Raw genomic sequence first — 16983 nt, forward strand, 5'->3', positions numbered from 1 at the left:
TTCCAAATTGGGAAAGGAGTACGTCAAGGCTGTATATTGTCACCCTGCTTATTTAACTTACATGCAGAGTACATCATGAGAAAGGCTGGACTGGAAGAAGCACAAGCTGGAAACAAGATTGCTGGGAGAAATATCAATAACCTCAGATATGCAGATGACACCACCCTTATGGCAGAAAGTGAAGAGGAACTAAAAAGCCTCTTGATGAAAGTGAAAGAGGAGAGTGAAAAAGTTGGCTTGAAGCTCAACATTCAGAAAACAAAGATCATGGCATCTGGTCCCATCACTTCTTGGGAAATAGATGGGGAAACAGTAGAAACAGTGGCAGACTTTATTTTCTTGGACTCTAAAACCACTGCAGATGATGACTGCAGCCATGAAATTAAAAGACGCTTGCTCCTTGGAAGAAAAGTTATGACCAACCTAGACAGCATATTAAAAAGCAGAGACATTACTTTGCCAACAAAGATACATCTAGTCAAAGCTGTGGTTTTTCCGGTAGTCATGTGTGGATGTGAGAGTTGGACTATAAAGAAAGCTGAGCTCAGAAGAATTGATGCTTTTGAACTGTGGTGTTTTAGAAGACTCTTGAGAGTCCCTTGGACTGCAAGAAGATCCAGCCTGTCCATCTTAAAGGAAATAAGTAGTGAATATTCATTGGAAGGACTAATGCTGGAGCTGAAACTCTAATACTTTGGCCACCTGATGTGAAGAACTGACACATTTGAAAAGACCCTGATGCTGGGAAAGATTGAAGGTGAGAGCAGAAGGAGATGACAGAGAATGAGCTGGTTGGATGGTATCACTGACTTAATGGACACGAGTGAGTAAACTCCAGGAGCTGGTGATGGATAGGGTGGCCTGGTGTACCACAGTCCATGGGGTCACAAAGAGCTGGACACGACTGAGTGACTGAACTGAATCAGTGATAGCACTTCTATCCTGGAAAGCATTCAGGTTGACCTCAGCTCACTGGCCAGGGTTTTTATGGATTATAGAATTGCCTTAACCCGTAGATTTCTCCCTTGTGGTCCCATTCCTCATCTGTAAAATCATTGATATCTTCTGCTATATTTGAGGATATAGTGGTATGGCACTAAAGACACTGATACCACTAGTACCTTAGACCGAGTGAAAATCTCAGTTGAAGAATCTTAAGGAGACAGCTCCTGTATTTCTAAAGTAGACCTTGATGGTTTATGGAATTTGTTTAGCCAGTAGGGTCTGGAAGCCTGGGGAGTATAGTCAGTCTCAGAACTGCAAGTTGGTCTCATTCTGCTATTTGGAGTTCTTTTAATAGTAGTTTTAATTATATGCTGTGGGAAAGACTGAATAGATTTTGTCTGGCCACTCTTGGCCACACGTATTAATGTCGTCAAGGGAATGCCATACTCATGGGAAGGTTCATCAGATACCCAGATGGTGCAGAAATGAGGATGAGTATTATTGGAAAACAGTTCCCCCAGGGCTCTCTGACTTTTCTGCATGTGTTGTGAGCAGAGGCACTAATGGCCTTTGTTTCAGATATTTTTTCAATGATATTTTACATAGTGAACAGCCTTGGAAAATAGAGATAGTGTCTCCGTTTAAGGTAGGTGACAGACTTGCTTATCGCCTTTGATAAAAAATTTGAATTTCCTAAGCTCAGAATTCTTCACAAAAGATTTTTATATTCATACCCCCTGCTCCATTTTTAGACCATGACAGAATCCTGGATTTGATCTTTGTTTCGAAGCCATTTCTTAGTCTTAGAATCAAGACTCTGAGAACCATTAAGTTTTGTTGATTCCTTTCTGTTCAGCTGTTCCCTGAGTTGATCTCTAGTCATCATATTTTACTATAAGAAGCAGAAAGAAAGCAGACAGTGCCTTCAACACTTTGTTTGGAAATCTACTTGGCTAGTTCATTTGGTTCAGTAGGAGTATTTCCTATGTCCTGCTTCAGAAGGTGATAATGTGGCTAAGCTTTCTGCCACTACAGTCTTTTCAAGGCAGTTTAGGCTGCTTTAACGTACTCTTCAAAACCTTCCCTGCTTTCATTCCAGCCTGATTCCAGACTTCCCCGTTTTCCTATATTTATTACAGCTGGGCTGGGCTGGGCTGAGTTACTAGTCGTGTCCGACTCTTTGCAACCCCATGGACTGCAGCCCGCCAGGCTTCTCTGTCTATGGGATTCTCCAGGCAAGAATACTAGAGTGGGTTGCCATGCCCTCCTCCAGAGGATCTTCCCAAGCCAGGGACTGAACCCAGGTCTCCCACATTGCAGGCAGATTTTTTACCGTCTGAGCCACCAGGGAATCCTCCCTTTCTATTGTATAATAAATTACTACCAGAACGTACCAACTTAAAATAAGAAATACTCACAGATTACAGTATCTGTAGGTCTGTTTAGCTGGATACCTCTGACTCAAGATGTCTCACAAAGCCAAAAGTAAGGTTGTAGATACAGCTGCAGTCACACACATGCTCAGTTGGCGAAGGTCTGTTCCAAGGCCACTCATAACTGTTGACTGAATGCAGGAGATCCACTTCCAACTCGGCAGGCCTCATGTCCTTGCTGGCTATTGGCCACAAACAGCAGTTTCTTGTGATACGGGCCTCTCCGTAGGACCACATACAACATTGTGGCTTGGCTTTCAAGAGCAAGAGGACAAAAGAGATGCCAGTCACAGGGTTTTCTAAACCAATCTTAGAAGTGACATCCCATCGCTTTTGTTGTATCCTGCTTGTTAGAAGTGAGTCTCTAGATGCAGTGCCCATTCAAGGGAAAAGGTTATAGAAGTCCATGAGGAATGGATCAATGGGGCTTATTTTAGAGCCTGCCTACCATAGTAGTAAAGAGCTTTTGAGGAGTATACTTTTGAAAAGGAAGGAGGGGGGGGGGAGCTAAAGAAAGCTGTACAATTCTATAAAATCTAATTCTAGTTTTTGAATGGTCTACCACAATTACTAGAAAATTTTAAGAAGGGTTAAAGATGACTTTGAGTTCTTACAGAAGATTGTACAGGCAAATCTTAAATCTATCTGGTCAGAATTTTAGGAGGAATAATCTGCGAGCAGATTATTAATAATCTGCCTGCCTTCAGGAGCTGAGCATCTGAAGGCAGGGAACACAAGAGGCGTTATCAGTAATAGAGATAGAGATGTTAGATGCTTCTTGATTTGGTGACTAGACAGTAAGAATAGAGTAAAATTTCAGAAGACATTCTGAAAACAAAGATAAAATTTTGAATGACTTGATAAATGAGAGAAATGAATATATGTCTTGAGCCATACATCATGTTGGATGTTTTACATATTTTATTTCTTTGAATCCTCTCAATACCTATGAGATTGGCATTTTTCACACCATTTTATAGAAGAAAAGATCACAGAAGACACAAGCTAAATGACTTGTCCACTATCATACAACAGTGGTATTGCTTTTTCTCTCATGGGGCCCTCCCTGGTCTCTCCAGCTCCCAAGCCATGCTGTTTTTTGTTGTACTGTTCTGTGGCATTGTCTTGGAGAAACTGAAGACAATAATCACAGTCCTGATGATTATCATAGTCATCTAGTCATTTAGCATATTCTAGGCACTGTGATTGGAGAAGGCAATGGCACCCCACTCCAGTACTCTTGCCTGGAAAATCCCATGGACAGAGGAGCCTGGTGGGCTGCAGTCCATGGGGTCGCAAAGAGTCGGACACAACCGAGCAACTTCCCTTTCACTTTTCACTTTCTTGCATTGGAGAAGGAAATGGCAACCCACTCCAGTGTTCTTGCCTGGAGAATCCCAGGGACGGGGGAGCCTGGTGGGCTGCCATCTATGGGGTCGCACAGAGTCAGACACAACTGAAGCGACTTAGCAGCAGCAGCAGCAGGCACTGTGATTAATACTTCAGATATATCACTACTATAAATTCTCCCAACAACGTTATGAGGAAGGTGTTATTATCCCCAGTGACATGAAAAGAGACCAAATGGCCCAACATTACAAAGCCTGGACACACAGAAGTCAGCTGACAGAACACGGAAAGAGAGATGCCTTTTCAGGGACGGGGATGCTTTTGCTGAAAGTCATCTGGATGGTTGGTGCAGACTGAGGAATTTTAAACATTAAAGTGTTAGTTTGAGGTCTTTCTCCTCCAGAGAAAAAGCAACTCTCTTCTGTCCTCCCACAGAACTGAGTCTGAAAATATATATAACCAAATTCAATTCCAGTAAACAAATTCCAACAAAAACTGCATAATTAAGGCTATTTTTATGATTAGCACCATTTAGTTTCCCTGAATTTACCAGAACAAACATTGCCTCAGCAAAAATGACTGCTAATGGCTGAACCTAACAACAAGAGAAAATCCCCAGAAGGGTCATTGAGGCCCCAGCTGCAGCTGTGCTTTCACCGTATTTCTTACTTGAAAGCTGAGAATCAACAGGAAAATCAGGCTCTACCGTGCTGTGTAGATGGGGCTAAAACTATTAATTTATTCAGCAAACATTTATTCGGTGCCTACTACATGCCAAGCAGTGTGCGAGCCACACTGGAATTACAGGCATAGATTATACCTGGCATTCTCAAAGAATTTGCCATTGAAAAAAATTGTTGGGAGAAGGCAGATTAAAAAACAGCCAAGTTTTATGGGTGACGTACGGCACATCACAGAAGCATTAAGAGTCTTAAAGAAGAGTCATTAAGAAGAGTCTTAAAGGCAGCAGCCTCATGGGACGTGCTAAGTAGATGGATATTCATTTGGACCATTAGGGAAGGAGGGGAGTCAATAAGTGAGGAGAATAGAGACCTGGAAGTTTGCTTGATCTTGGGTAGAAGCTAGTACCTACTCCAAAACTGAGAACACAAGAAGAGGAGCAAGTTAAGGAAGTATAAAAGTTTCACTTCAAAAACGATGGTTTGCTTTTAAAAGATTTGTGTGGCCAGGGTTTCTAGGACATTATATTTGTGAGACCAAAAGCAAACAAATGTCTGGTTACAAGATTTGGTGAAGCTTTACCCTATTGCTAATGTGGTATAAGTACCATCACCAGCAGCAGCGGTCACTTATTTTGAGTATCTGCCATGTGCCTGCCCTTGTATTGAATATTCTGCAGGCACCATCTAACTAAATGTCATGAAAACCTTGTTACTCTAAGGAACTATTTTTATCCTCACTTTATGGATATGAAAGTGAAACTTAGATCTGAAAAGTAATTTGCCAACAAGAGCTGAGACTTGAAGCCAGGCCCAAGTAATTTCAAAACCAAGTTTCTTTAATTGGTCTTTCCTATAACAGATACTGTCTGTTCCTTTGTAAAAACTATACTGAGATCTACAGCCCTCCTGAGTATTCAAGGCTCTAATATGTCTACATGCTTCTGGTCCCTCTAGAATCACCAGAAGAGGCAGAATCCTGTCAGTTGTACTTAATATTGTAATTATGAATCTTAATAAAATATTAAATCCTCCAATGGAATATGAGTATAACAGAAGTTGTGTCTATGAAAGCAGATAAAATTCTTTGTAGAGATTCAGAGAAGACTGGTAGCTCAATAAAACTAGATTGAAAAGGTAATGCAAAAGAGAAAAGCTACAAAAATCTAGAGGAATTTCATACTTATTTTGCCTTGCAAGTATCTTATTCATCCATTTTAAGACAGTGCATTAATTCTTTGGTGTATATGCTCTGGTTCTGGTTTATATAACAAGGAGTACATGAAACATCAGTCAGCATACCTGTGAGCCAAACCTTTTGAAGGAGACTTCTGTGCTCTTTCCCAGGGTGAGCATACTATGAGAGAAAAGAAGAGGACAAGAACTTTGGAGCTCACTACAGGCAGGCACAAGTCTTCAAAGTGAACTGAATGATAAGGTTCAAAGATGCAGAGAGTGAATCTCAACACAACAGGATTATGCACCAGGGCTTTTGGTTGGAGAGAAATGAAAGGAATGTGTTTCCATTAATTTTTCTACAAAGCTTTAGTTCTGTAGACGGCAAACTGCATAGCATAGAGGAAAGAGCTTGGGCCATGGGCTATGTTAAATGTGTAGCCTCAGGAACATAACTAATTGACCTTGAGGAAAGTTTCTGAGCCTCAGTTTCCTCAAGTTAACATGGTATAGTAATATCAGACAGTTTTTAAAGAATGTACAGTGTTGGGCATATAGTAAGTTATAAAAAAAGTCACTATTCTTTTTTTTACCCTTTTGGGAGGCTATTTAAAAGTATCAGATGTTAGTCAAGAAGGTAGATAAGATGATGAAATGGCAAGAACTATTCTTGCCTCATTGAAAGTGGATTTGCAAGTTGGGACAAAAAACTTTTAAGAGTTTCTGTTTACTTAAAAGATGTTGAGTATTTTCAAAATAAAGAGATAAAGAGAAGAAAGAACAGGATAACAATGGAAACACTTTGTTGTAGCAGTTTTGGGGGGTACAACATTGTCCACTTTCCTCTGTAAATGTCAAATTCAATCCAATTTAATTTTGAGATTTATGAAATTGTGTATCAGTCCATGTAATTTATGTTATTTGCTGACTAACCAGAAAAGTAATTTCCATTTTCCAACAAGATAAAAGAATTAGAAGAATATGTAACTTTTAAACTTCCAGGTGTTTATGGGGTTCTGTAGTAAACCCACACTTTATTCTAAAGCCTGTTTAGGATGGGAGTGATAAATAACGAGAGAGAACGGCAACATGTTTTAAAACACTATATCTAGAGTTTCCGATAAATAATAGTATAATAAAGACAGTAAAGTGCACATCTTGTCCTCAGGATGCTTGAGATTAATTAGAGAAAACACTAGTAAATGGAAAAATGAAATGAAAGATAACAAATTTTAACAGAATTGCAGGCAGTTTGGGTATTAAGAAGGAGACCAGCAAAGTAAAAAAAAAAAAAAATCAAAACACTTCTTAGTGACTTACATTTATGAAAATAATTTTGATGACTGAAATGGATAACAAAGCCAGAATTGTACTTAGAGGTGAGAATTGCATATATTGTAGACACCCTAATCCTGTTCACTAAAAGGAGAGTTAAAAAATTAATGTGATCTAATGCTGCCTTCTCATCAAATGACTTTACAGGGTATTTTCTTGATACGATTGAAAACTTCCTAGCAGGTTATAGATATTACCAAGTAAATGCAATTGGCATTCTTGGATTCATTTTTTAAAAAATATTTTTCAAGATCCTATTATAGGTTAGGTCTCTTCCTAGGCACATGTTTATGTTCATTCCCTTAGACATGGTGAAGTGAAGTGAAGTCGCTCAGTCATGCCCGACTCTTTGCAACCCCATGGATGGTAGCCTGCACCAAGCTCCTCTGTCCATGGGATTTTCTAGGCAAGAGTACTGGAGTGGGTTGCTGTTTCCTCAAGCTCTTAAAGGAAAATCAAATCATTCAACTCTTAGGTTTAAAAAGTGCTGTGCCATCATCAGACCTTAAATTTAACTTCAGATTTTATCGAGTTATTCATGATGTTTAACAAATTGATGTGATATAGAAGTGAATTTTATATACCTAGCTTAGGCCTTTATAATTGCTCATAGTTGTAACTACAGGGTTAAGAATAAGTGCAGAGTTTTATGTCTCTAAATCAGAACTTTCAGCAAGGTATCTTGAGATCATGTACTTGCCAGTCTTGCTACATTTCTGTTCATTAACATCACTGGGATTCATCAAGTACCTATTAGTTCTAAAAATATGTATAAACAGAAGATGAATTAATGTACAGAATCACACACACACACACACACACACACGCGCGCATACACACACACACAAAACAGGTCTGGAATTAGAGTCCTTTTAAGGTTTGTAGGAACTAATCATACCACAAGTGGAAGCTCTCTGGGAACAACCAGCCCCCAACTGTTCAGCTACCTTCCCTCCCAGTGCCATTGACACTTAGAATGATGTTTACAATTCAGATCATTTCAGACTGGTTTCTAAAGACTCCTAGGATTCCCAGTGCTGATAAACTATATACAGTTTCAACATGGAGGCCAGCCCCTGCTTTCCCTTTCAGTCAAGGCGTCTCTGATTTTTTTTTTTGTAGGGGAAACAGGGGGTTCTAATGTGTAACCCAGTGTGGAAAGCCACTGCTCTGTACGAAATATCCTGAGCTTACTTGCATACACAAATGCCACCAAAGTCAAAGTCTTCACGATAACAGTCTCTGTGTGTGGAAGCAGAGTCTGAGTATGCTGCGTCATCCTTGTTGTTCATCATGCTCAGTGGCCTCCAGGAATTGTGTGTATGTCTGGACACTGCAATTTAAGAGAGAAATTTGAGAACCTGGAGAGATGTCAGTGTACAGGCAGAAAGACAATTACAGAGAATGAGAGCTAGGAGGAAATTGCAGTTATTTTACTTTGAAAGAGAGACTTCAGAATGGCAATAATAATGATCTTTCAGAAATTAGGAATTATTACACTGAAGTTAATGACTGGATTTCCTTCATTTGCAAAGAGTCAAGTAAATACGGTTTCAGGTTTAGCAAGAACAATTTAGTATAGAACCAAAAGATAAAATAGCAATAGGATACGAAGCTTCTTTAATCAAAGAAATAGATCACTCAGTACACTATGAAATGTTTTAAAGGCAATATGAATTCTTATCTGCTTTATGTATTAAATGTAACACTACCTGAAGGAACAGGGGTGAATTAAAGAAACTTTGTTTTTCAAGCCTGTGAATCAGTGATTTATCTTCAAATTAAATCAGAAGGTATAGATCTCAAACAATTAACCTGGTGCTGCCAGGAAAGGAGCCACTTTCTAATCATGTTAAGGAACTTAGTGGTGAGGAAGAATGTATATTCCAGGGCTCATGGACTCAGATACCTACAGGGGCCCAGGGGTATCGTGAAGCAGTGATGCCAACAGCTTGGTATAATGAATTATGGAACATGTGGTGTATTAGAGAGTGTGTGGCCCCTGTAAACGAACAACCACTGCTGACTCTGACCAGTGGTTCTCATGGCATAATGTGCCTATATTGTCAGATCTTTGGTTCTATCAAAAAAAAAAAAAAAGAAAAACTGGAAACTAGAATCTTAGGTGACTTTTTTTTTTTTTTAAATGTTCTTAAAATGCTCACATTTATCAAAGTAGTACTAAACAGGCAAAGCAATGTATCCATGTGGGCTGTAAGTTAGAAACTTTTGGTTTACTCTTTAGGTCACTAGTTAACCACCATGTTAGTTAAACAAGCAAATGAAGCAGAGTTGATTGAACTCTAAAGCTTAGGAGAATGAATCTACCAGACATTTTTTGGTAAGGCTTAAATAAGGTCCCTTCCAGCTCTGAGTCTTTTGACCTACGCTTTCTTCTTCTCTGCTGTCAATATTGGGTGACTTAACGCATTACAGGTAGTAGGAATTTAAAGGAATTATTTATTTCTTTTAGCAATGTAATTTTCTTTAGTAAAACCATCAAATACTTATATTTAAAATAGTTTGTTGCTTCACTAAAGATACTGCTGATGCTGTTAGATTTTTAGAAATGCACTTACATACGTCACAGACCTGTCACTTTGGATCTTTGAACTAACATTTGTAACCGTAGCTGCATGAGGCATGCTTGACTCAAAAGCCTACTTATACTTTTACCACTTGGTGACGTATTTTATTTCTCCTTTATAAAATATTTTAAAAATAGCCCACCTCCACATGAGTAATAACAGCTGGATTTCTGAAGTTCCCTTCCTTTTAGACAGGAGAATATGCCACAGATGAAGAGGAGGACGAAGTAGGGCCTGTTCTTCCTGGAGGCGACATGGCCATTGAGGTCTTTGAGCTGCCTGAGAACGAGGACGTGTTTTCCCCCTCAGACCTGGATACAAGCAAGCTCAGTCACAAGTTCAAAGAGGTAAGTTGCTGATCTGCAAAATATTTTTCTCTACGTGTCCATTTCATTATTAAGTATATACTTTGGTTAGAAAAATATATTAAGAATAATCAGTTTTCAAAAGAATGCCTTTCAGTTACAGATTGTCCAGAATCTCATTGAATTTCAAGGCAAAAGTTAAGTAGATCTCATTATACAGTCATTAATTTAAATGCATTAAATTAATACAATCATTATTTGTCATGGTGACAGTTTCTAACTTGTCTGTTCCATAATTTCAAGCTACAGCTTTAATTTGCATTTTTTGGTGATAAGTTCAGGTTGTACGTTTAAAGCTTTATGAAAGTTTCGGGACCTGGTTTCCTCAAAGGCAGTGATTGCTAAAAAGAGTTTTGTTTTTTTTTTCCTAAACTAGACAAGATTCCAGCAGGGATTAGATGGTATTCCCAAGTGGCTTAATTGAAGAAAGTTCAATTTCTTGAAAAAGTTCAAGGAAAAAAACCCACTTTTTAAAAAACTTTTGATTTTATCTTAGAATATGGTTGAATGAGTTAACAGAACTACCAAGTGATATCACAGCGCGCAGGGACCAGCAGCAGCAGAAGCTGATGCCATCTTCTGACTTAATAGGTGAAGAGGGAAAGAGATAACCTACTTTTGAAGGCGGGCCATTCCCCATCTGCAGCTTTGTAAGATGCAGCCACTGCTAAAAACTATAACTTCGGAGTGAGGGTGAAATATACCAAGACCCTCTTCTCCTCTGGCTGATGCCACCCATCAGCCTAATCCAGGTAGGATAGCCTGGGCAATTCAGGCCTGAGGCAGGAGCTGTCAGAAATGGGCCAGGGTCCCCAGGGAGTGAAGGGAATGTAGATAACCACAAAACTCTTCTTCCAGATTAACTTCTCAGAACCTCAGCATGTAAAACATAAACAGTGATGAATGTGTCCCCAGGCATTTCACTCTCTGTTGTTGTGTGGAACTTCCTCCATTGTTGAAAACAAATATGTCATTATTTACAACCTCCCTGCAATAAATAACTCTGAAGCACTGAGGCTTGAAAACCACTGTTCTGTGGTTACAAGTCTCTTGGGGACTTGACCCCACTTGGAGAGCATATTTTCCTATTCAAGAAAAACAAGGTTGATAATTACAGATTTCTAATATCTAATTTTGATGTGTTAGAAACAGGGACTTAAAAAAAATTATTTATTTATGGCTGTGCTGGGTCTTCGTTACTGCACGCAGGCTTTCTCTAGTTCTGGCAAGGGGGGCTACTCGCTCATGAGGACGCGTGAGCTGCTCATTGCAATGGCTTCTCTCGTTGCAGAGCAGGGCTTTAGGGTGCCTGGGCTCAATAGTTGCTGCTCTTGGGCTTAGTTGCTCCACGGCACGTGGGATCTTCTGGGACCAGGGATGGAACAGGCCTCCTCTGCATTGCAAGGCAGATTCTGAACCACTGGACGACCAGGGAAGCCCAACAGAGAAGTTTATATGTTCTCATGTTATACCTAAGACACCTACTATATTGACTTACCTTTTTAACTCCTCGTGACAAATTTGTGAGGCCAGTATCAAAGTGAATGTACTTTTCAAATATAAGTTTTTATTTAAAAAAAAAAACAACTTATGTTCATTATAGGATTTTGGAAAGTACAGATTTGTATAAATATGCAAAAAATTATTCATGATCCCAATATTGTGGTATTTGATATTATAGGATATATGCTATGTTAAACTCCTGCTCTTGATACTAAAAACTGTATTTTTAGGATCTTCCCATGTCATCAGATATTTTTCCAAAAATGATACTTATTTACTGTTTATCTTATGGATCTTATATGATTTACTTCACCCCTTGGTTTGGAACAGTTCCTCTGTTTCCAGTTCTTTTAAAATTATTAAAAATTATAATAAATATTATATTTTCCTTAGGATAATTTCTTACAGTGAAATTATTAGATTACAGAGTATGAGTATTTGAGGGACTTGTACTTAGTACCGAGTTGCCACCAGCATGGTTTTTTTCTTGGTAGTATAGAAATTTGTTATGTCTTCCAATGAATGTGTTTGGAATGCCCATTTCTCTTCCACCTGTTATTATTAGTCAGATTGAACCATTTCCATTAATATAGTTCACAGAGTCAGTCAAGCAGAATACATGGGTTTTCCAGACGATGTATGACTATTCCTAGTTCTAAATCAGATGCAAACATCTTGGTGACAATGAAGTACACTATTATATGATGAGCAGAATTCTCTTACAGTAGAATAGCAATGCCTATCTTAGGACCATTTCTTATCAAGGCTTTCTAGATTAACTGATATCTTCAAAGAACAATGCAGAGCGGTGGCCAAGTGGAAGTGGTATAATCTGTTTCTCCTCAGCTCTGATGTGGCCTAAAGTTACATATTATCTGGAGAGCAGATGAACTGTCTGTTCTTTAAAAAGTCTTCCTTGAATATTGTGACTCTCAATCTGACTTTGAGGCAGTGAGAACAAGGTTGTGTTCCCTGGAAAAGTCTATTGTGTAACTTACATGTTGCCAGGTGAGTATGATCCCTGCTCTTTGCAAGATAATTGAGCTGGAATTAGAATACATGTTGTTGTTGTTTTTTTAATGGAAGTTAAAGAGCTTAAAAAGCAGAAATAGTAAATAAAGGTTATAGCCTCCATTTTCTGAATTGAGCCAAGTACTCAATACTCCATAAATATTGTTTGAAATGGACTCCATAGTGCAGATAACTACATGATCTAGACTGGGGGTCAGCAAACTATGGCCCATTGGCCAAATCTGATCCACTGCTTTTTTTTATAAATAAAGTTTTACTCAAACACAGCCATAGACATTCCTTTATATATTGTTATTTATTATTGTCTATTTGTTTGTGGCTGTTGTCATTCTACAGCAGTAAAGCTAACTAATTGCACGGAAACCATATAACCTCTAAATCCTAAAGTGCTATTTGCACTTTAACAGAAAATGATTGCTAACATTGGTATAGACTGCTCTGTGATCTGGAACCATTCTTTGTAACATGGCTGATTTAGTTTTCGCTTGAGTAACCAAATCTGCATTTTTAATTTTGGCTTTTAAGAATTTAACGTTTGTCACCACCTCTAAAACAGGCAAATACTGTGTCATTTCACTTAAAATCCTTTTATTCTCTTTTGTTTTGTATTTAACATATGAATATATTCATTTATTCAGGGGTTTACCACAGAGTATCAGCTGCCTGGCCCTCTGGCACAGGATTTGTGTCCTGTACACTGCCACCGCCACAGTTTTAAACTTCTTTATGTGATTAACATAACATTCCCAAAATTATGCACAGAATCTGGGATGGAGGTGGAGAGTCATTTTGTGTTGGAGTCTAAAAAAAGTCTCATATTACAGAAAGAGTTCTCTTAATTATATTATTTCAACCAAAAGTATACATTATATTGTTTGGGCAAAGTGATTATACTAACATTCTCGCAATCATTCCTATTTTTAGCCTATTATATATCTTGCAACTGAACGCTAACCTCCTCTATTTTCTGTTGAATATTTTATCCATAGTTCTTGGGATATACTTAGTGGTTAAATATTTGGTGAATGAATGGTATCAAACATATACTAGAATTTGTTGTATAATACAAGACAGCTATTTAATTTCCCAAATAGTTGACAAGGGGGCTAGCACATTTATTAAATGCTCAGTTAACCATTTCCTTCTGGTTGGAAGGCCAGCATTATTATCTGCAGTATTTGTCTTTACACTCTGGACTGCCTTTGACCTTCATATTCTGTTTCATTTTCTCATTAACCTTTGGTGCAGTAATGTTAGAACATATATAAAACATTAATGAAATAAATCAGATCCACCTAACTCTTCTCTTCAAAAATTCCTTTGCTTTTCAAGTTGTTCAAGAAAACATTTGAGTCATTTTAACTCCCTTGAAGAAAGTTCTCTGCATTTTTTATTGTAATTTCGTTAAACTAGTAAATTAACTTGCAAAAAACTGGCATTTTTATCACATTGACTCTTTTAATCCAAGTTCATGGAACATATCTGTTTAGTTAAAGTCTCTTTCTGATCCTCCCTCAAATTTTATAGTTCCGTCTATTATGTAAGTGTCACCTATAAGTAATAGAAAGTCTTAACCAGAGTGGATTAATCAAAAGCTGCCACAAAGGTTAGCTCCAATATAAGTAAAGAAGTCTTCTTTATTTTTCTATTTTCAGAAATGACTTTTATAAAAGAGACTTAATGACTTTCATAAGATCAAAATTTGTGTTCCCTGAAAGTTTGTTATTACTCAGCTGTAAAACCATATGTGCATTTGTGGAGGAAGATTTTTAGAATACATTTTATAATAGCTATTACCCTTTTCAAGTTTTTCTTGGGCCAACTTTGGTATTTTGTATTTCTCAAGAAATTCATATATTTCCTCTAGGTATTCATATCTATTTACTTATATTTTTATAATATGGCTTTAAAATAGTGAAATCTTTAGTAGCTATAACTAGCTACCTTTTTCTTTTTTTTTTTTTTTGCTTTGAACATGCTCAATTTTTTCTTAGTTTTTTTCTAGAATTTATCTGTCAAGTTAGCTTTACATTTCCATTTTTTATTTTTAAATTTAAAAATATTTTTTTTTCCTACCAATATCTTTATTTTTTCTCCTGTTTTATTTTTTGGTACTTATCAGTTGCATTCAATACATTTATTTTTCTGATAACCCTTATATTTTGATGTCTATTTAAAGCTATAATTTTTTTCCTGAATATTGGTTTAGCTATATGCAACTTTTCTCTTTAACACAAGAATTATTTACTGGTATATTCTACTTTCCACACCTATCTGCTTTATTTTGCTATCATTTTGTTATTGAGTTCTAATTTTATGGCACTTCAGAAAACATATTCTGTATAGTAGCTATTTTGAATTTTCAAGACTTCTTTTGCAGCTTAATTCATAAATAGTTGTATTTAAATATTCCTTATGTATGTAAACATCACACATATTCTGTACTTTGATATGAAATTTATATAAGCATTAAATTTATATCGATAAGATTAATAATACAAACATACAAATGTCTTCTCTGTAGCATGGCTTAGATTTTGTGGTTTGATGTCCCAATTCTGAAAAGTATAAGTTAAAATCATCAGCAACAGTTTCTTTCTTCCTATAATTATAGCAGTTGCAGTTTTATATATTTAAAGGCAATGCCAAAGAATGCTCAAACTACCGCACAATTGGACTCTTCTCACACGCTAGTAAAGTAATGCTCAAAATTCTCCAAGCCAGGCTTTAGCAATCCATGAACCATGAACTTCCAGATGTTCACTCTGGTTTCAGAAAAGGCAGAGGAACCAGAAGTCAAATTGCCAACATCCACTGGACCATGAAAAAAGCAAGAGAGTTCCAGAAAAACTTCGATTTCTGCTTTATTGACTACGCCAAAGCCTTTGACTGTGTGGATCACAATAAACTGTGGAAAATTCTGAAAGAGATGAGAATACCAGACCACCTGACCTGCCTCTTGAGAAATCTGTATGCAGGTCAGGAAGCAACAGTTAGAACTGGACATGGAACAACAGACTGGTTCCAACTAGGAAAAGGAGTACGTCAAGGCTGTATATTGTCACCCTGCTTATTTAACTTATATGCAGAGTACATCATGAGAAACACTGGGCTGGAAGAAACACAAGCTGGAATTAAGATTGCCGGGAGAAATATCAATAACCTCAGATATGCAGATGACACCACCCTTATGGCAAAAAGTGAGAAACTAAAAAGCCTCTTGAGGAAAGTGAAAGAGGAGAGTGAAAAAGCTGGCTTAAAGCTCAGCATTCAGAAAACGAAGATCATGGCATCTGGTCCCATCACTTCATGGGAAATAGATGGGGAAACAGTGGAAACAGTGGCAGACTTTATTTTCTGGGGCTCCAAAACCACTGCAGATGGTGATTGCAGCCATGAAATTAAAAGATGCTTACTCCTTGGAAGGAAAGTTATGAGCAACCTAGACAGCATATTGAAAAACAAAGACATTACTTTGCCAACTAAGGTCTGTCTAGTCAAGGCTATGGTTTTTCCTGTGGTCATGTATGGATGTGAGAGTTGGACTGTGAAGAAAACTGAGTGCCAAAGAATTGATGCTTTTGAACTGTGGTGTTGGAGAAAACTCTTGAGAGTCCCTTGGACTGCAAGGAGATCCAACCAGTCCATCCTAAAGGAGATCAGCCCTGGGTGTTCTTTGGAAGGAATGATGCTAAAGCTGAAACTCCAGTACTTTGGCCACCTCATGTGAAGAGTTGACTCATTGGAAAAGACTCTGATGCTGGGAGGGATTGGGGGCAGGAGGAAAGGGGACGACAGAGGATGAGATGGCTGGATGGCATCACAGACTCGATGGACATGAGTTTGAGTGAACTCCGGGTATTAGTGATGGACAGGGAGGCCTGGTGTGCTGCGATTCATGGGGTCGCAAAGAGTCGGACACATCTGAGAGTGACTGAACTGAACTGAACATATATGTTCAGGATTATTATAATTTTTCAATTTATTGTAACATCTTGTTTTCTAATGACACATTTTACTACAAATTCTGTTTTGTTTGTAAAAATTCAGCACTGCCTTTCTTTGGGTTCATATTTGCTGCAGAGTGTCTATTTCTTCCATCTCTTTATTTTCAACCATTCTGTTTCCTTTTCACAACTGTATTTCCTTTAGTCAACATATTCCTAAATCTTCCTGTTGTACTACTCTAGGAGTCTCTATCAGTTAGTTGGTCAGTTTATCCCATTTAAATTTAATTATTTTAATATTAGAACGTACATCTACCGCCTTATTTCATAATTTCCATGCTGCTTTTTGTTTTGTTTTTATCTCTTTACCTGCTTGCTGTTAGACATATCACTTTTTCATCAGCTGCTTAACAGTTACACGCCTTCGCATGCATTCATGTACCTCTCCTCCCCTCTAATATCAGCACAAGAATAATGCTTAGCTGGTTTTACCATTTTAATTCACCACCTTTTCCCCTAAAGTTGTTGTTGCGCAAGCTAATTTTTTTGATCTAGCACTGCATACTGTAAGAGAAAAGTCTAATGACCACAGCCATTTGGATACTTGCATCGCTTTGACTTTGTACTTT

At 37.8% G+C, this 16983-nt stretch overlaps 2 protein-coding genes across 27 annotated transcripts in view; one reads left to right on the forward strand and one right to left on the reverse strand.

Annotated features, from left to right (window-relative positions):
• Nucleotides 1-16983, forward strand: part of PPP1R9A (protein phosphatase 1 regulatory subunit 9A) — a 345069-nt gene that overhangs the window by 262388 nt on the left and 65698 nt on the right. For all 25 annotated transcript variants that reach the window (XM_060414484.1, XM_060414485.1, XM_060414467.1 and 22 more), the window contains one exon: nucleotides 9699-9854. In XM_060414484.1, the coding sequence (XP_060270467.1) occupies nucleotides 9699-9854 (156 nt within the window). The remainder of the gene's footprint in view (nucleotides 1-9698; nucleotides 9855-16983) is intronic.
• The window catches only part of LOC132659663 (uncharacterized), a 60882-nt gene that overhangs the window by 40660 nt on the left and 3239 nt on the right, over nucleotides 1-16983 (reverse strand). Inside the window, exons 2-3 of one of the 2 annotated variants that reach the window (XM_060414487.1) lie at nucleotides 8114-8252; nucleotides 2364-2632 (exon numbers count right to left, since the gene is read on the reverse strand). The gene's annotated coding sequence lies outside the window, so the exon portion shown is untranslated. The remainder of the gene's footprint in view (nucleotides 1-2363; nucleotides 2633-8113; nucleotides 8253-16983) is intronic. The other variant, XM_060414488.1, reaches the window with a different exon arrangement.

The sequence above is a fragment of the Ovis aries genome, chromosome 4 (genome assembly GCF_016772045.2).
Source record: "Ovis aries strain OAR_USU_Benz2616 breed Rambouillet chromosome 4, ARS-UI_Ramb_v3.0, whole genome shotgun sequence".
NCBI lineage: Eukaryota > Metazoa > Chordata > Mammalia > Artiodactyla > Bovidae > Ovis > Ovis aries.